The sequence below is a fragment of the Oncorhynchus keta genome, chromosome 36, assembly GCF_023373465.1.
Source record: "Oncorhynchus keta strain PuntledgeMale-10-30-2019 chromosome 36, Oket_V2, whole genome shotgun sequence".
NCBI classification, from domain to species: domain Eukaryota; kingdom Metazoa; phylum Chordata; class Actinopteri; order Salmoniformes; family Salmonidae; genus Oncorhynchus; species Oncorhynchus keta.
Genome location: NC_068456.1, coordinates 9,181,933 through 9,203,425, shown reverse-complemented (window position 1 = coordinate 9,203,425; position 21,493 = coordinate 9,181,933). Strand labels below are relative to the sequence as shown.

Sequence of the window (21,493 nt, the reverse complement as noted above, 5' to 3'; positions counted from 1 at the left end):
CAGCTTTGTATCAATATCTTGGTCACTGTGTAAACAGGGTTCCAAAAGGGTTCTTCAGCTGTCCCCATAGGAGAACCCTTTTGGGTTCCAGGTGGAACCCTCTGTAGAAAAGGGTTCTACATGGAACCCAACAGGGTTCTTCAAAGGCTTATCCTATGGGGACAGCCAACAAACACTTTTAGGTTCTAGAAGATAGCACCTTTTTTTGCAGAGTGTCGGCCCTACTTGCATGTTAGACATCCCACATTAACACATACCCACAATTCTCCCATCCCATGTAAATGTACACATCACACATTAAACCAGCCTGGGAGGCAGACAATGGTGATCCTCTCTGTAATTCCAGAGGACCTACATGTAATGTCAGGGCTAGCCCATCCTTATCAGTGTCCCATAAGGTCATGTCCCTCACTCCCTTCGCCTGTCCTCAACTGATAAGCCTCACGCAGCCTGCTCTGAGACAGTAGAGAAAGGACCCCCAAAGCCTTAGTAAAGTTTACTTTGGCGACAGTGACACGCAGGCACACACACACACACACACACACACACACACACACACACACACACACACACACACACACACACACACACACACACACACACACACACACACACACACACACACACACACACACACACACACACACACACACACACACACACACACACACACACACACACACTGTTTGTCACTGATGGCCCAGGTGAGTGGTAAACCTGGTTGGCTCTCCTCCCCACCGCCTCCGCACTCCACCTTGACCTTAGACTGGAGAAGAGATGTCGCTCTGTACCTCTGATAGCATGGACTGGCTTAATGTTTAGCCTAGGGTCTAAACACACACACACATAGACACAAAGAGGCAGCCCGGGAAGCAGTATAAAAGGCAACGTAACCACAGAGACATACACGGCTCAGGGATGGAATCAGGAACACGACACGTAAGGAGGGTACTAGGCGGTAAAACTTTGGGTGAGTCATTGAGTCACTTTTTGGGGAGTTGGTTTTATAGGATTGCATTTTTATCACAAAGTCATTGTTTCAGATAACAATCATGACTATCAGCTAATCAATTTGTTACAGCCATAAATGTTTCTATGCTGAAATAAAACTTGTTCAGTTCTTTCCTAAGCTGAGTCTTTTACAGTAACAGCCTGATCCATAACAGTCGCAGATAAAGTCAATTGTTTGTCTGTTAAATTGAGAACAATAGACTCTATAGGCCATAACAATGCTGACATAGTATAAGCACATTTCTTAAACTTTGCATGGAATATCATAGAGACTTTTTAATAGGAAAGCATGTAGTGAAATCGTCTGTGTTTCCCCCGTGAGTCAATAGAAGACAAAGGTTATTGACTTGCACCCCCCCTCCCCAACGTCAAAAATATTTTCACATGACACTCCCCTTTGTACGGTAAAAAAGAAAAGAAAAATGCAACCAAGGTAAAAACAGTTTCAAGTTGGATATTCAACGGATATTTGCTCTTTCAAACCTCAATAGCTTTCAAACTATTTGAGCCACAGACTCCAAATAATTGTCATGATGTTGGAAAAATTGCGCACAACATTGCACAGGTCTTATTTTCACAATTTGGACATTCATTTGCTTTCCAAAGCTAATAAACATGTGGAAATGTGAGCAGCATTTTGAATTCCTAATTGAATTAGGAAGTACAAACTTTGTTTACATTTGAATTTCAATAGCTCCTTGGTCATGTGACCTACTGACTTCAAACAAGGTGCAGAATGTACACCGACTACCCTTCTATATTGCACACTTCTTGGTTGTATACTGTAAAATCATGCGGTGTAACGTACATTTTTCATAGTTTTAAATTTGCAATAGCTACTTGGTCATGTCAATTACACACCTAAGAAGCATACAGTGGATATACACCCATATTGCATAACCTCTAGTCATGTATCTTCTATATTGCTGTACATTATTATTAGTTTGACAATTAGGGGGTTCAGTTCAGTGTTGTGTATACCATTTTCTTTCATATTTATCTATAATAATTGGTAGTTCTAAGTACTTATTTTCCCTGTTTTTTTATTTTGCCACAGTATTTAACAGAGGTACACAATAGGAGAGAGACAGATAATATCTCCTTTCGTCGTTAATATCAACCATACAGGAAAAGGTCAAAGTACGAGAGTCATGCTATTAATTGTCCAAAGCAGGGATGGAGAGTGAGCTTGTGAGGTATGCTGCAGTGGGTTTACTGGTCAATACATATACTGAACATGTAACCACAGTAATGGTGGCCAGTAAATCAATGAATAAAAAATGTATATTGACAAATTAAACAGAAATTGTAGACCTTTAATATATTCCAACATGTCAACAGAGACTTTACTTCAATTAAGTACGAAACATGTCACCCTGTTAACTTTCTCTTTATCCCTGGTTGATGTACATTTCAGAGCCTCTTCAGTGTGGATGGGGTATAGCTTACATTTTCAACAACAAAGACAGCACTTCCAGTTTGTGTTCTTCACTCTGTTGAACTCGTTTGTCTTCATTCCAAGGCACAGCACATGGAACCACCGTTGGCAGGCATAACATTCAATCTAAAAACAAAACAAAGCTTAACACGTTATAAATAATATCAAATATCAATGCAGTATGACGAATTAGCCATCCATTGTGTTATATCATGAATTGTCTTACATGTTACTAACCCAGTCAGTCTTTGGGCCACATCCAGGTTCTTTATCAGTGGCACACATGAAGCTGTTGTTGAACTCTGAAATCATCAGGCATTGACCTGAACATATGGCTGTCCCACACAACAACATAAAAATAAACATAACATAAAACAAATATTTACATTTACTTTGAATTAAATGTCATTACATACCAGACATTTTTAGTATAACCTCAAGCCATTTTATTCGCAGTTGCTCCATGTGTTTTTGAAGGTTCTATATCAATTTGGGAAGGGATGTTGGGGAAGTTCTGTGCAACTTCCTTGGTCATCTACACCAAAAATAAAATGGAGTTTTTGACCTAATTGTCGCATAGCAGCTAACCATCCATTATTGAAAATATAACTCTCAACCCTGCATTATAAAGACCCCACAGCTGAAGGTGTCCTGCTGCATGGTGGGAGTTATTTACCCTCCTTTCCACTTTGTCCAACCAGTCGTCTTTTCCATGGCAGGATCTTCTCATTTTGAGGTATTCTCTTTTTTATTTAAACATAACGGGATTCTGATTAATATAGGCATATTAATACACAGGCCAAAAATGTATGCTGTTTTCATTATCTCTGTAATTTAGTAGAGGTATATATTCCTTTATGCCCCATTCTACACACAGCCTAAATTATAGGCACTGAACCATTTACAGGACAATAATAAAAGTAGCATATAGGATCCAACCCTATCACACAGTGAATAAATGTAGAGCGTTTGTAGACTTTAAGGAAAAAAATATTACGTGACAGTTTCATCAGTACGTGCTTAAAGAAAGTCATATCACAAAGACCACAGATGACAGTGCTCACCAAATCTATGACAACGGAGAATGAATTGTAAGCACCAAAGTGTGTTAAAGTGTGTTTGTCAAAATACTATCTGAAAATGTCAGTTTTTGAACATAATACCTCTATTTGCAATAACAATTTATGATATATACAGATGAGGAATATTCCATGTACCAACATGAAATGTAGGCCGGACATAAGACATTCCCACATACAGTATACACATAGAGGTATTTTTCAGCTATGATTTTACCACTCAGAATCCAGAATGGATATGACAATGGGCCAGTACAGGACGTAATACACCCTGACAACAATCTACTTTTTGATCTTCTTGACTTGTTACCTGGTAAACTGCTACTGTGTGTCAAAACAAGAGCCCCAATTAGGGGTTAGTGTCCTCCAGTTAAATAGGTCTGGTTTAGATGAAAAACTATTGCCCTGTGTTCACGTTCATAGGGGCATGAGAGACTAGTCAGTGGTAGAATTGAGTTGGCACTTTATTGGCCCAAACATCCACAGACCTACAAGGTTGAGGTTACTCATTGCCAGTAATTAGTAATATATCTTTTTTTTGCATTAATGCATGGTGTCTTCTAACTGTCCAAGAATAGGATCCAAAGCGATAGAAAATATTTGTTCCCATAAATACAATGGAGGATGTCTCTCCTCATACCTCTGGCACTTGAGTCAGACTGCCAGACTGTAAAAACTTAATGATGGGGCCAGCAACGGAGATCCCATTGACTAAGCACCACGGAGACCAATCAGGAGAGAATACACAGGTCAATGGTGCCAATTGAAAGTCAAGGGGTGTGTCTGTGCCTTTTGATTACTCTCTCTTTACAGAGAACCCCTGTGGTTCAAGTCAAGAGCTTCCCATCCCCTTTCAGTCTGCTCTGCGCATGTCTGAAAGTGACAGAGCTTGCAGCCAAGACAGTTTTTCACAGTATGTCATAAAAAATGAGGGACATAAATATTAAAGTGTACGTCATCAGAAACATTCAGCTCCATTTCCAGTGAACTACATATGATATTACATGTCCTTATACTTGGTTAGGTGCACATCTAATGTTCTTCTATGTTCATCCTTCATACTGTATGAATGATTTTTTACACAATATGTTTAGAATTACTGTGAATATAAAGAGCATATGTTTTTCATGAGGCCTACCTGTGTGCCTTCCTTTAAGCACCTCTGTTCGAACACCTCTCCTGTCCTTGATCCATTCCACATACAGCCATTTGTGGATCTTTTCAGTGGTTAGAGTGTTGGACTAGTAACCGAAAGGTTGCAAGTTCGAATCCCCGAGCTGACAAGGTACAAATCTGTCGTTCTGCCCCTGAACAGGCAGTTAACCCACTGTTCCTAGGCCGTCGTTGAAAATAAGAATTTTTTCTTAACTGACTTGCCAAGTAAAATAAAGGTAAAAAAATGTTTTTTTAAATGAAAAATAAAATGTGAACGATAGTTATTGCGAGGCTGGAACATTTGTTAACTTCCCCCAAAAATGTTGAACACGCATGTAAAATGAAGGCCTGCAAAGCTTACAGATTTAAGTCTAATAGCATGAGATTAAAGTAGACAAACTAAAGGGTGTGCAATGTGTAGGCCCACCGAGTGGACATTCTGAACCTTGTTGGAAGTCAGTAGGTCACATAACCAAGGAGCTATTGAAATTATAATGTTGAAAATTCATGTAAAATCATGTGAGATGAAAATGGGCAAACTAAAGGGTGTGCAATATAGAAGGGTAGTCAGTGGACATTCTGAACCTTGTTTGAAGTCAGTAGGTCACATGACCAAGGAGCTATTGAAATTCCAAAATGTAAATAAATAGTTTAAAATAGTGCGAGATGTAAATACACTTTTTTTTTTTAAAGTGTGTGCAATGTGTGTCTATGCCATCGGGTTAGCTACAACCAGTTTTGAAAGCTTTAGGTGTAATGGTTAAAGAGCAATTGACATTTGAACATTTTTATTTGTTACTATGTTGACGGTCCCTAACTGCTGTTGGTGGTCGTAAGGAAAACTACAAGCAAATATCTGTTGAATATCCAACCTGAAACTGTCTTTACCTCGGTAAAAATGCTCACCCTCCCCCTTATACTTATAGAATTAACCCAAAACAATGTTTACGACCACAAATAACAATAACTGTAGCGACCCTGTGTTTTTAAACGTGGATATCGTCTTCGCCACCTCACCATGCTTTTGTGGCACAGTCGATACCATGCAGGGCTACGGGCCAGAAGGTTGAGGGTTCGCACAAGTTAACGGACAAGTTAACTCTCCCTACCTGTTTCAGTACGATCAGAGCCGGCTGCAGACAATGATCCGCTAGGTAGGAATCCGATTTACAAAATGTTGATGCAATATTTATAATTATATAAAACATATGCAATTAATTTTCCACCAACAGGTTTCTGTGCCAAATGTACCACAGAACCAATAAGCCAAAAGCATATCAACACTTTGGACGCTTCAACATCATGGTTTGCGTTTTCAACACCACAATCAAATAGACTTGTCAATCTCGATAAACAGAATATATAGGTCTACATCCCTCCCTACCTTGTAGGCCTACCCAGTATCGAAGGCTTGGCTTGACAATCTCTGAATGTCATTACACTTTTTGGTGTTTTGTAACAGATGTCTCTTTCCATTGAATTAGCCTAATCAGATTAGAACATTGTGACTGTTTGTGTTTGTGTCACACATGAAAGGTAATACATTTAAAAAGTGAAATACAGACTTTTGCTGGGTCATTGTCCTGTTGAAAAACAAATGACAGTCCCACTGAGCGCAAACCAGATGGGATGGCGTATTGCTGCAGAATGCTGTGGTAGCCATGCTGGTTAAGCGTGCCTTGAATTCTAAATAAATCACAGACAATGTCACCAGCAAAGCACCATAACACCTCCTCCTCCATGCTTCACGTGTGAACCACACGTGTGGAGATCATCCGTTCACCTACTCTCCGTCTCACAATGACATGGTGGTTGGAACCAAAAATTGAACATTTGGACTGATCAGACCAAAGGACAGATTTCCACCGATTTCCACCATTTCTCGTGTTTCTTGGCCCAATCAAGTCTCTTCTTCTTATTGGTGTCCTTTAGTAGTGGTTTCTTTGCAACAATTCGACCATCAAGGCCTGATTCACACATACTCCTCTGAACAGTTGATTTTAAGATGTGTCTGTTACTTGAACTCTGTGAAGCATTTATTTGGGCTGCAATTTCTGGTAACTTTAATGAACTTATCCTCTGCAGCAGAGGTAACTGGGTCTTCCTTTCCAGTGGAGGTCCTCATGAGAGCCAGTTTCATCAAAGCGCATGATGGTTTTTGCGACTGCACTTGAAGAAACTTTCCAAGTTCTTGAAATTTTCCGGATTGAGTGACCTTCATGTCTTAAAGTAATGATGGACTGTCATTTCTCTTTGCTTATTTGAGCTGTTCTTGTTTTTTTTAACCAAATATATACCACCCCTACCTTGTCACAACACAACTGATTGGCTCAAACGCACTTAAGAAGGAAAGAAATTCCACAAATTAACTTTTAACAAGGCACACCTGTTTATTGAAATGCATTCCAGGTGACTACCACATGAAGCTGGTTGAGAGAATGCCAAAAAGTGTTCAAAGCTGTCATCGAGGCAAAGGGTGGCTACATTGAAGAATCTGAGATATAAAATATATTTTAATTTGTTTTACGCTTTTTTTCTACTACATGTTTCCACGTGTTATTTCATAGTTTTTCGCTATTCATAGTCGTCGCTATTATTATACAATGTAGAAAATAGTTCAAATAAAGAATGAGTAGGTGTGTCCAACCTTTTGACTGGTACTGTATGTGGCCACATTATTATAGGACGACTTGGGAGAATGATGATCCACAAAATACAGCAGACTGGCCTGCTACTGTGCCTTTCTAGACCTTATAAACCATTCGAGAACAGACCCACAACTGATCCAAATGGAAGGCAATATTCAAATCACAGGGCTTTTGCGCCGTTGTTCAAATGACATTATCACTGCAGTTTACAGCCTTGGTGCAGCTTTGAATGATTTTACAGCTAAGCCTATTGCAGATGTGGACAAACGGTCCACCAACACTATTGTCACTATGCATGGTGGATAGAGGGCAGGATAGACAGACTTGTAGTCTATATTGACCTGTGGTGAAGTTAGCTCCAGGAAAAGCATAGTGCATAAGGGAAGTAACAAAACATGTTTACATAGGGGAGGAGCATGAAAGCAGGAAAGTTGTGATGAGGAAATGTGTCTAAGATGGACTCAATGATATAGTAAAACCTGCAAACCAGGGAAGAAACATTCTCTTCAACATTTACACTCATCATAGCATCTTCAGCGGTGGTTTTCTTCTTCTTTCGCTGACAGTACCAAGTGAGAAAGTTCAATAAAATAGCTTCCCTTATCTCAGTAGCCCACCACATGGCTGGGTTTGCAGGATCACTCATGGGTGGAGCTACAGTAGTAAGCATATATCTATTATGTATAACTATATCATTTTAGTGGTAGAATATTTGTAGAGTGTATCCTTAAAACCATTTAGTAAAGGGCAAACTTTATTGGGTGTAAAGGTCACACTGGGTGTATGGGTTACACACAAGTTGATGCTGTAACTAGTGGGAATGACTGTCTTGCTCAATCTGACAACTGGGGTTTTGTGTATTTGCCTGGTGAACCTGCTGTCAAAATGACATTTCTAATATTGCATAACTAAATAGTTATCATACTGTAGGTATCACAGAGCTGTAACTGAACATGGTGACATACAGAGTGAACCATCTCAAACCATTCCATTTGGACATGCTAAGACATCATGAAGACAACAGATGATGAAGAAACATAAATGTGACGGAGAATAGTAGAGTTGTCTCCTGATATGCACTGGCATGGGTCTATGACTATGTGCATTTAACCAGAGCATGCAGATATGTGGAGCAAGTATTTTGTGGGACTGTTAAACTGCTCTCTGTTGCATAATACTGTAACTGTATCATGGAACCCAAACCTGCTGCACGCGTGTGACATCCTGCGCTATCGTGCATACATTTATTTTGTCCCTCTACACCAAACGCGATCACGAGACGCAGGTTAAAATAGCAAAACAAACTCTGAACCAATGACATTAATTTGGGGACAAGTCGAAAAGCATTAACATGCATGGCAATTTAGCTAGTTAGCTTGCACTGGCTAGCTTTCTGTTTAGCTAGCTTGCTGTTGCTAGCTAATTTGTCCTGGGATATAAACATTGAGTTGTTATTTTACCTGAAATGCACAAGGTCCTCTACTCCGACAATTAATCCACACATAAAACGTCCAACCGAATCGTTTCTAGTCATCTCTCCTCCTTCCAGGCTTTTTCATCTTTGAACTTATATGGTGATCAGCAAAACAGTTCATCTTTCAATCATCCACATGGGTATAACCAATGAGGAGATGGCACGTGGGTACCTGCTTCTATAAACCATTGAGGAGGTAGAAGAGGTAGGACTTTCAGCGCGATCTTCATCAGAAATAGAAAGGAATTCTATTTTAGCCCGTGGCAACGCAGACACTCGTTGGCGCCCGCGAGCAGTGTGGGTGCAATAATTGAATAACATGGCTTTCAAAATGTATTTTGCGATGCTCGCGCATGCGACGTGTCCAGTCTGGTCAGCATGTAACGCTGTGCACTCATCACTCGTAATCGACTGTACTGTCTGGACAGGTGAGAAATACTTCATAGCGTGCGACAAGTCTTGATATTCTCTTCCTGTGACAGAGGCTGGTGATGACGAGGAGGCCCCACCAGAGCCACCAGAGCGGGTGACCTATCGTCCCCTGTCCCCTCTGGGCCGCCTCTATGTCTACGCCCTGCACGGCTGCCTGTGTGAGGTGGGCTTCACCGCTGTATGGGACTGGTGGGAGACCAAGGACAGGAGGCTGGCAGGACACACCAGCCTTTGGGCCCTCCCCATGTATGCCTTGGCCATCTTCCTCATAGAGGGCCTGCGTGGCAGGCTGTTGGCCCAGCGCTGCCCCCTGCTGCTACGCATGCTGGTCTACACCCTGTTCATCTACCTGTGGGAGTTTAGCTGGGGCGTGGTGCTGAGGTTTTTAGGAGCCTGTCCATGGGACTACTCTGGGTTTAGCTATAACCTGGCAGGGCTGGTGACTCTTGAGTACGCCCTGCCCTGGGCCCTGGCCTCACTAATAGCAGAGCAGCATGTCATCAGAAAAACTCTGAGAGTACGACTGGCTAACTGATGACTCTCTGTAGAGGATTACCAAGTCATACAGTCTCACCTACATCCTATTATATACACAGCATACTTAAGCAATAAGTCCCGAGGGGGTGTGGTATATGGCCGTTCTTAAGCATGCCGCAACGTGGAGTGCCTGGAAACAGCCCTTTTCATAAACCCCCGAGGTGACTTATTGCTATTATAAACTGGTTAACAATGTAATTAGAGCATTCAAAATAAATGTTTTGTCATAGCCGTGGTACAGTCTGAAATACCACAGCTGTCAGCCAATCAGCATTCAGGACCTGAACCACCCAATTTATAAATGGAAAACACCATGTAATTGACAGTGTCCTCACAAACCCTTAAGTCCATCGTTTTCAGTGAGCATGGTAATAAACTGTCAACATGGTAATACCGGAAAGCATTTTTACCGAGAGAGCACTAGTCGGTTGCCATGGCAGCGAATAACAAGTGCACTATCAAGCATCAAATGAGGCAAGCTGGAACATGACAGAATGTATCAGTCATCTGCTCTGTGGGCAGTACACTGTGCTGGGAAGATAATCGACTGTAGGGCCACTGTCACAAACCCACACACCACATTCAGTTGTACAACCTAAGTACTGTTCAAACATCCTAAAGGATCGAAGGCTTCATATTAAAAAAAGGTTTTAATTAGTAGGCCCGTCAAATATCTCGACTAACGTTCAGTGAATTGCTGATTTCTATTTTGTTCTGCTATCTTACATGCATCAGGTTTGGACTACAGAGAAATAAAATGAGTTTTTCTGAACTTTGGGTTTAACTTGGTTAAATGGATGTTGTTGAAATTAATCTAATGCAGCATTGCATCAATGGAAGATAAAAGTTATGCTTCAGTGTGTGGTTTACATGAAGGGAAGTATTACAGGAAGTATGTGTGAACTTCCTCATTCAACCATCCTGACTGCTGGGAAGTGCTAACGAAACCATTTGGTGTGTTAACAAATAAAAGATCACATACCATATTTGTATTTATTTATGAACACTTGTACAAATTGTACAAATGTACAATTCAGTTTGAATACATTTCAACACTGATTCAGGTGTTATGGTTTCATTCCAAAAGCATGAAAATATATTCTTGTTGCTATGTTTATTTGTCAAGATGTTCTATTACAGTTTGTTTGACTTCCTGTTTTACTCAATACCTACTCAAATCTTATCTTTGAGCTCATTAGAGTGTTAATCTTTAATGTAATTTATGACTCAGGGTTACAAACACGCTCTCTGCAGCAAAAGAACATGCAACCTCTTTCGCTGACCCTCCTTTTCCCTTGTGCGTCGCAGCAGAGAGCGTGCTCGTCAGAGGTCATGCACGTCTCCTTCCTGGGTTTTGACTGACAAACAGGCAAATTCTCCCCCCCCACTGGTACCCGGAAGCACCGGAATCATACAAAAACAGAAATTCAAACCGATTCCTCTAGCAAACCACAAAATAATAGCATCTACTGTATGAGTGCGCAACCTCTTTCTTCTTGTGTTACTTGAATCCAGCATTCTTTTTCTAGAGCCATTATTTATTGGGGCAATTCACAAACATGCACATATCCACTCTATCATCCGTTTCCTTTTCTTATTACCACACTCCTCATCCCACTCACTGGCTGTGTCCCGGAATGAGTAGGCTGTCTCCTGTGGGCTGAGGGAACTCTTGGCCATCCAGAGTCACATGGGGAGGGATCCCTCCTGGGAGAGGAAGAGAAGATGAGGACGAAAGTGCAAATAGACAGAAGGAAGCAGAGCGAGTAAAATGAAAAGAGAGAAATACCACACGTTTAAATAAATAGTGAAGGCATTGATGACGTGACAGAAATGCAAATTCTCGAATGGATTAGTGACACTGTACCTGCTGCCATTACCAGACATCAGTTTCTTCTTTAAAAACCTCTGTCTGCCCGGGGCCACACAGCATGGTCTGTCAGAGAGTAGTAGAAGTAACATTAGCACCACCATCATCATCTTTACACTCACTAGTCCGATAAACCAGACCTATAGCTCACTTTCCTCCTACTACACTAGTGAGCAACTTACTGTAACTTTCAATATTAGCAAGTCATGAGTTTGAATCCGTGGGGAGCTCAGTCTGGACTTGTTGTTGGTCGCTTTGAAAGGTTTCAATGAACGTAAAAGGTCAACAAATAGCTAAGTCATCATTCCAGATATTCCAGGGTCACCTCCGTCTCAAACTGGGCCCTGAACATGCAGATGGGGTGTCAGCTGGCCAGGGAGGGATGCTGTTTTTCCACTCAGTCTCTGAAGTGGAAGGGGGTCATCACATGCAGGGTGTTCTGAGGCTGTCTGAAGTCTAGACAGACAGAAAATGATAGCACATTGGCCAACAGGGTTCTCGTGTCGTGGGACACACTTGCACAGCAAAATATCCACAACCCCGATGTAAAACCACACAAAAAATAAAAGTCGCGTGCAACACCTACTGAAGACCACCTTTCCCATTGTCACTTTGTGAGAGGGGGAGTCACCTGGGTTTAACTTGCCTGTTCTGTGCTGCTCCGACGCAAGAAAAACTGAGGACCACAGCATCCGCTGAGTATTCCCTGCCGAGCACTAATGTTCACAAAAAATGTTCTGTTTAATGCCAGACTAAATTCAATGACATGCGTCTCACTTTTGAATCACTAGCACCAACTGGGTCCTCAGGTTTTCACAGTAAAACCCTCTCAAAATGTCTGTAGTGTCATCCACACATTACCTGAAACCACAGAGGCATGATTTCTTCTCTCTCTCTCTCTCTCTCTCTCTCTCTCTCTCTCTCTCTCTCTCTCTCTCTCTCTCTCTCTCTCGTAGGGGGGTCAAGGGGATGTGAGGTGTGACGATGTGTGTAAGAAGGAGGCATGGCGGATGGTGGTACCTTAAACAGTCTGTCTTTGAATGAAGCCTCCTTCTCTCCAACACCAGCCCCACAGTGTTATCCAGTCTATGGGGGGAGTGGGGGATCCGAGCTGGGAGCAGAAATGTCTGAGGACCAGATATGGACACAGGAGGACAGGAGGACATGTGACACAAACACAAACCTAAAAGATCTGCATAGTTGTTTATGGCACTATCACTTATGTTAAACAGTGGACTTGGCGAGAGAAGCTTGGAATAGCTGTTGTTTCTCTCACCGGTGCCTTGTGGATATGCACAAGCTCCTGAGTGGTGCAGGGGTCTAAGGCACTGCATCTCAGTGCAAGGGGTATCACTACAGTCCCTGGTTTGAATCCCGGCTGTATCACATCCGGCTGTGGGAGTCCCATAGGGTGGTGCACAATTGGCCCAGTGCTGTCTGGATTTGGCCGGAGTAGGCCATCATTGTAAATAGAATTTGTTCTTAACTGACTTGCCAAGTTAAATGAATGTTTTCCATTCTCTACCACCTTCAGACATATGTCCCCTTCCACCGAGTAGAGCTGCACAAAACAAGACAGGAAGAGGACATGACAGTGAAAAGCAATACCTTCAGACTAGAAAAAACACAGATACATCATATCTTAGGCTTCACATCACATTCAAGTGCTCACTAAGCTATGAATGTGCTTCTACTGACCTCCAGTGGCTAGATTGTGTTCTTGAAAATGCAAGTGCAATCCTCTGCTTTGTAAATACACTGAGTACACAAAGCATTAGAAACACCTGCTCTTTCCATGACAAAGACTGACCAGGTGAATCCAGGTGAAAGCTATGATCCCTTATTGATGTCACCTGTTAAATCCACTTCAATCAGTGTAGATGAAGGGGAGGAGACAGGTTAAAGAAGGATTTTTAAGCCTTGAGACAATTGAGACATGGATTGTGTATGTGTGCTATTCAGAGGGTGAATGGACAAGACAAAAGATTTAAGTGCCTTTGAACGGGTTATGGTAGTAGGTGCCAGGCGCATCGGTTTGAGTGTGTCAAGAACTGCAACGCTGCTGGGTTTTTCACTCTCAACAGTTTCCCGTGTGTATCAAGAATGGTTCATCACCTAGAGGACATCCAGCCAACTTGACACAACTACGGGAAGCATCCCCGTGGAACACTTTTGATACCTTGTAGTCCATACCCTGACGAATTGAGGCTGTTCTAAGTCAATATTAGGAAGATGTTCCTAATGTTTTGTACACTCATTGTATAAAGTCTTTACATAGCGCAAATAAGTCTTATATCACATACATAATATATCTTATCCGTTTGAATGCCCATTGTTTGCAAGTGCTTGAGATATCATTCCTATGCAATGTCCCTATCTGAAAGTAAGCAACTGATGCAAGGACATTACCATGCTAGTTAGTTAGCAATCAGTCAAGCCACCGTAGTATCTTTCCTAACCCACGTGCCTAACCTTCTCACATAAACTCAGTCAGAAGAACATCACTCAATCCTTTGCCACAGTATTTGGTCAATGTCATAGGTGAATGTTGGCCTTTTCTCCTACCTCCTCCCCTTCCTCTATGTGTTAATCATTGCTGGTGTTGGGACCTCCAACAAACATGATGTTCAGCTGACAAAAATGCCTAGAGGAGAAAGAAAATATGAAAGCATGCACTTTGCTCACATTCATTACCTTTGTCAATCTTTGCCAACATAGCGTGAATGATTCATATTTGACTACTAAAGATAGTCAGGGGGTAAACAGAACTTATTTTACAGCTCAACATGATGGTAGCATGGTTCCATTTTAAAATAACAACAGATGCTTCATATACATCTTATAGATGATTTGTGAAGCATCTATGCTTATGACCACTTCATATGAAGACTTTCTAAGTTATAGTTTGTTTAATCGAGTGACACCGGAGTGGGCAACTAAAACTGAAACTATAACGATGTCTATAAACGAAACTAGCCCAGGCTGCTACTCACATGAGTTTGTTGCACACTGGTGGTAGAAAGGCCCTTTCATTCTCTGCAATCCATTTGTCCACGTTCACAAGAAGTGGTTTCCCACTCATTATTGCAAAGTGATGTGAAAATTGTAACTGAAAAAATAACTCTTTGTGTATCGAATCACTTAGTCCTGTGTGTTTTTTTGGGGGGGGTTTCAGAGAGACTGAGAGTCCAAAATACAGAAGTGGGATAACGAGGTTAGTCTGGTGTGATAGGTGAAAGGTTGCTTACATTCCCACAATAAGAAAACGAGTGACAGTGATGTGGGCGGTCATATAAAACCAAAGCGGAAACACTTGTCAGTAATGTGATGGAGTGAAGTGATGAGGGGACGAGGGCTGCACATGTTAATGAGTAGGAGGGAAGCAGGAATCACATTCAAATTAGCACTGCAGTCTCATAGAATGTACATGGATAAGCAATGTATATTATAAAAGGTACAATTAAATTAGTTGTATTTTTTTTTTTTTATGTTTTAAAAAAACATTTTAAATTGACTGTACTCTATGTTTGAACCTGTTTTATTGGCTGAGTTCATCACCTTAAAATCCCCTTCTTTTACCACTTACCACTTTTCGCAACATCAACAAGACAAAAGGAGCTGATCGCGGACTACAGGAAACAGAGGGCCGAGTACGCCCCCATTCACATCGACGGGGCTTTAGTGGACCGGGTTGAACGTTCCTCTGTGTCTACATCACTAAGGAATTAGCATGGTCCACACACACCAAAACAGTTGTGAAAAAGGCACGACAACGCCTCTTCCCCCTCAGGAGGCAGAAAAGATTTGGCATGGGCCCTGAGATACTCGAAAAGTTCTACAGCTGCACCATTGAGAGCATCTTGACTGGCTGCATCACCGCTTGGTATGGCAAATGCTTGACATCCAACCGCAAGACGCTACAGAGGGTAGTGTGTACGGTCCAGTACATTACTGGAGCCAAGGTCCCTGCCATCCAGGACCTCTATACCAGGCGGTGTCAAAGGAAGGCCCTTATAATTGTCAAACTCCAGCCACCCATAGACTGTTCTCTCTGCTACTGCACGACATGCAGTACTGATGCCCCAAGTCTGGAACCAACAAGACTCTGAACAGCATCTTCCCCCAAGCCATAAGACTGCAAAATAGTTAAGCAAATAGCTACCAGGACTATCTGCATTGACCCCCTTTTGCACTGACTCTTTTGACTCCTCACATACGCTGCTGCTACTTCTCATTATCTATCCTGTTGCCTAGTCGCTTTACCCTTACCTACAGTGGGGCAAAAAAGTATTTAGTCAGCCACCAATTGTGCAAGTTCTCCCACTTAAAAAGATGAGAGAGGCCTTAATTTTCATCATAGGTACACTTCAACTATGACAGACAAAATGAGAAAGAAAATCCAGAAAATCACATGGTAGGATTTTTAATGAATTTATTTGCAAATTATGGTGGAAAATAAGTATTTGGTCACCTACAAACAAGTAAGATTTCTGGCTCTCACAGACCTGTAACTTCTTTAAGAGGCTCCTCTGTCCTCCTCTGTCCTCCACTCGTTACCTGTATTAATGGCACCTGTTTGAACTTGTTATCAGTATAAAAGACACCTGTCCATAACCTCAAACAGTCACACTCCAAACTCCACTAATGGCCAAGACCAAAGAGCTGTCAAAGGACACCAGAAACAAAATTGTAGACCTGCACCAGGCTGGGAAGACTGAATCTGCAATAGGTAAGCAGCTTGGTTTGAAGAAATCAACTGTGGGAGCAATTATTAGGAAATGGAAGACATACAACACCACTGATAATCTCCCTCGATCTGGGGCTCCACGCAAGATCTCACCCCGTGGGGTCAAAATGATCACAAGAACGGTGAGCAAAAATCCCAGAACCACACGGGGGGGACCTAGCATGAGAGCTGGGACTAAAGTAACAAAGCCTACCATCAGTAACACACTATGCCGCCAGGGACTCAAATCCTGCAGACCAGACGTGTCCCCCTGCTTAAGCCAGTACATGTCCAGGCCCGTCTGAAGTTTGCTAGAGAGCAATTGGATGATCTAGAAGAAGATTGGGAGAATGTCATATGGTCAGATGAAACCAAAATATAACTTTTTGGTAAAAACTAAACTTGTCGTGTTTGGAGGACAAAGAATGCTGAGTTGCATCCAAAGAACACCATACCTACTGTGAAGCATGGGGGTGGAAACATCATGCTTTGGGGCTGTTTTTCTGCAAAGGGACCAGGACGACCGATCCGTGTAAAGGAAAGAATGAATGGGGCCATGTATCGTGAGATTTTGAGTGAAAACCTCCTTCCATCAGCAAGGGAATTGAAGATGAAACGTGGCTGGGTCTTTCAGCATGACAATGATCCCAAACACACCACCCGGGCAACGAAGGAGTGGCTTTGTAAGAAGCATTTCAAGGTCCTGGAGTGGCCTAGCCAGTCTCCAGATCTCAACCCCATAGAAAATCTTTGGAGGGAGTTGAAAGTCCGTGTTGCCCAGCAACAGCCCCAAAACATCACTGCTCCAGAGGAGATCTGCATGGAGGAATGGGCCAAAATACCAGCAACAGTGTGTGAAAACCTTGTGAAGACTTACAGAAAACGTTTGACCTCTGTCATTGCCAACAAAGGGTATATAACAAAGTATTGAGAAACTTTTGTTATTGACCAAATACTTATTTTCCACCGTAATTTGCAAATAAATTCATTAAAAATCCTACAATGTGATTTTCTGGATTTGTTTTTCTCATTTTGTCTGTCATAGTTGAAGTGTACCTATGATGATAATTACAGGCCTCTCTCATCTATTTAAGTGGGAGAACTTGCACAATTGGTGGCTGACTAAATACTTTTTTGCCCCACTGTATATGTACATATCTACCTCAATTACCTTGTACCACTGTACATCGACTCTGTACTGGTACCCTGTATATATAGCCAAGTTATCTTTACTCATTGTGTATTTATTTGGGGTATTCTTCTATTTTTCTCTCTGCATTGTTGTGAATGGCCCTTAAGTAAGCATTACACTGTTAGTATAAGCCTGTTGTTTTTGAAGCATGTGACAAATACAAGATCAAATGATTTGATCTAAAAAGGTGCATAGGACTTACTATTCTACTATCAGCTCTTACTGTCTGGGTCCAGATTGATGACACACAACCAGGGTGATGACATCAGAGGTCAGTGCTCTGTAAGATGAATAGGGCAACCCCCTCAGCCCACCCCCACTGTTAACTAAGAAATAAACAATATACCTGATTACTTCTCTTTTACTTTCTCATACACTAGCTAATTCCTGTATTCTAAAGAAAACTGACTCACTGGCTGTGTCCACAAATGATCAGACTCCTGTAGACAGAGGGAATCTTGGCTAGAGTCAAAGAAGACCTCTCCTGAGGGAGGATGAAAGGGTGAGAGGTAGAAAGAGAGAGATAAAAATGTGAGCAATGTAGCATTAACAGCTAAGTAGCTGAAAAATGGTGATCAAATCAAATCAAAGTTTATTTGTCACGTGCGCTGAATACAACAAATCACCTTACAGTGAAAAGCTTACTTACAGGCTCTAAGCAATATTGGTAAAAAGGTAAGGTGAACAATATGTAGGTAAAGAAATAAAATAACAGTAAAAAGACAGGCTATATACAGTAGCTAGGCTATAAAAGTAGCGAGTCTACATAGACACCGGTTCGTCAGTCTGATTGAGGTAGTATGTATATGTAGATATGGTTAAAGTGACTATGCATATATGATGAACAGAGAGTAGCAGTAGCGTAAAAGAGGGGTTGGCGGGTGGTGGGTGGGACACAATGCAGATCGGGTCATTCATGCGTGGGGAAGACACATACCAGTTTCATATCCACAAATCAGTTTCTCTTCTCATCCCCTCAGTCTCTTGTGGCCAATAGAGAAGGGTCTGTCATGGGAAGAGCAGGGCAATATGACATCATCATCATCTTCACACTCTCTAATCAAGCCCCAGGTGGACTAAAGAGCAGTTTCTCACATTTTCCTTTCCCATCAATGTGTTAAGGATCGGCCCCCTTTTTCCAATTTTGGCCTAAAATGACATACCCGAATCTAACAGCCTGTAGCTCAGGCCCTGAAGTAAGGATATGCATTTTCTTGGTACCATTTGAATGGAAACACTTTGAAGTTTGTGGAAATGTGAAAGGAATGTAGGAGGATATGACACATTAGATCTGGTAAGAGATAATACAAAGAAAAAAAAACTGTTTTTGTATTTTTTTGTACCATCATCTTTCAAATGCAAGAGAAGGGCCATAATGTATTATTCCAGCCCGGATGCAATTGAGACATTGGCCACTAGATGGCAACCTTGTGTGCGCAAAGTTTTAGACTGATCCAATGAACCATTGAATTTCTATTCACAATGATGTATCAAGACTGCCCAAATGTGCCTAATATCTTTATTAATAACTTTTCATGTTCAAAACTGTGCACTCCTCAAACAATAGCATGGTATTCTTTCACTGTATTAGCTACTGTAAATTGGACAGTGCAGTTAGAATAACAATAATTTAATATTTCTGACAATATCAGATGTTCCTATGTTCCTATGTTCTGGGAAATGCTCTTGTTACTTACAACCTCATGCTAATCGCATTAGCCTATGTTAGCTCAACTGTCCCACCAATCCTGAAGAAGATAATGAGCTCCATCTCTCCACACTACATCCCCTCTCCGTCGATATCCTGGAGCTTGGCAGGAGCCACAGTCTGCTGGGAGCTCAGTCTAGACATGCATTTGTGAAATCAGATTAGTTCTTGCTAATCTGCCTCCTTGGAGATGAAGGTCATGTGACAGATTTATCTCCCAAGCATATGTTAAAGAAGGCTGCTACATATGCTACATTTCCATCCCTCTCTCCCTCCATCTATCCATCCATCCAGATACAAGACAGATGATTGCTTAAATTAGTGGATAGATGATAATGATCTGAATTCATGTTGTCAAGTATGGTTGTTGACATGTTGAATTGTGATCCTCCAATAAACTATCCCTACCATACATGTCTAGACTAGCAGTGTTTTTCATTCAGTTTACAATGTTAACATAACCATACTACAATAAAACAATGGACTCTTTTTCGAAAATAGATTATTATACACAAGCAAAACTGCATCATGTTATAGAGGGTAGCCTGAAGAGAAAGAACACGTTTAGTCAACATAGCTTCGGGAAGTAGTTTGGGGGTGGGGGTGCTGCAGGACGAACACAGGACTAGTGCACTACTTTTGTGAAAAAAGGTTAACTAAATGTATTTGAGTGTTTACCAGCATGTGTAACTTCAGTGTGATAATTATCTGTGCAAAACAGTTAATACTTGTGGAATATATAAATACTTGCTTGATATTTATTTTCCAGTTTCTTGAAATACTTTGCAAATGCAACTTATTTCTATCAGTCGTTTTACAATTTAGTAGACACCCTTATCCAAAGCAACTTACAGTAGTGAGGGCATGCATTTCCTACTGGTCCCCCATGGGAATTGAACCCACAAGACTAGAGGTAAAAGCATCATTCTCTACTACCAACTGATGCACATCAATCATCACATCACAAACCAGTTGATGTGTCAATGTAGTCAATCAATTACTGTATTGTGCATTGTCTTTATGGTGATCGAAAGAGCACAGGGACAGGGTAACAACTCTTACAATTCCAACGGTTGAATCCTGCAAGATACTATTTTATACACCTACCTTTTTTTTTTGGCCAAACTAGCAATGCTGACATTGTTCCTTAATTTAAGGTTAGGGGTAGAATTAAGGTTAGCCGTGTTGTTAAATTAGGGTTACGGTTAGGAACATAAACTGTAGAACTATGTGGGGTTTAGCCATAACTTTGTGGCTGTGGTAACTAGTTAGGACCCTGCAGCAGCCACGATTTCACAGAAATTAGAAACTTGTTATGAAATGAATATTCAAACTACAAACACAATATTATATCACTTTTCAGATTAGCTGTCAAATACACACGGCCAATATAGGAAAATACAATTTAATCACAATAGACTCGACAACGGATAGCTCTCTATCCATCCAATGAGCAGTTCAGGCGAACTAACGTTAGCAAGCTAGTTAGCTATGTTCAAACAACGCAAACGACTGATTCGGCAAATCAGTAATTTATTAAAGCTTAGTCGGGTTTTGATCGGTTTCTATGAGTGTTGCTGTATGGTGCTGGTTGTGTTGTAACACATAACAGACTATATAATTACCGATAAATAAATCATTCAAAAAAAGAAGATAGCATCCGGTTTAGACTGTTCATAATCTCTATTGCTGAGCCGTAGAAGTGGAGCTCCAGTGGCGCAATCGGTTAGCGCGCGGTACTTATATGACAGTACATTGTAGAGCTATGCCGAGGTTGTGAGTTCGAGCCTCACCTGGAGCAGTATTTTTACCGTTGAACTTGAGATAACATTGAATACGTGAACCAGCCGCTCAGTAAACTGTCAGTGAGTGTCAATTAAGCAGTGTAGACCAAGACAATATCAGGTAGGGACTTTCTTCTCTAACATATTTTTTTGCCTAAACCTAGTACAAATATAAAACTGTAGGTAGAGTAGCTTAGATATTACTTGTTAGATATTGCTGCACTGTGGGAACTAGAAGCACATGCATTTCGCTACCCTCGCAGTAACATCTGCAAACCACGTGTATGTGACCCATACAATTTGATTGGATTCGATTTAATCACGATTTGTCATGTCTTAGCTACATGCTATTTCTTAGCTACATGTTATCATTAACATATATTCCTGCTGTTTTATGAAGACATACAACAAAATAGCTATCATCCACACTCCCTGCCCG

General features: G+C 41.3%; 1 protein-coding gene and 1 non-coding gene across 2 annotated transcripts; both read left to right on the top strand.

Moving 5' to 3' along the window:
• The first annotated feature begins 727 nt into the window (after positions 1-727).
• Positions 728-10,758, top strand: LOC118369574 (transmembrane protein 229B-like). The gene is made up of 2 exons (XM_035754061.2): positions 728-970; positions 9,288-10,758. The coding sequence occupies exons 1-2, from the start codon at positions 919-921 to the stop codon at positions 9,770-9,772; spliced, it is 537 nt and encodes a 178-aa protein (XP_035609954.1). The 5' UTR covers positions 728-918; the 3' UTR covers positions 9,773-10,758.
• A 10,219-nt stretch (positions 10,759-20,977) lies between these two features.
• trnai-uau (transfer RNA isoleucine (anticodon UAU)) lies at positions 20,978-21,071 on the top strand. Its single transcript has 2 exons — positions 20,978-21,015; positions 21,036-21,071. It is a non-coding gene; the product is annotated as a tRNA-Ile (tRNA).
• Positions 21,072-21,493: the final 422 nt, after the last annotated feature.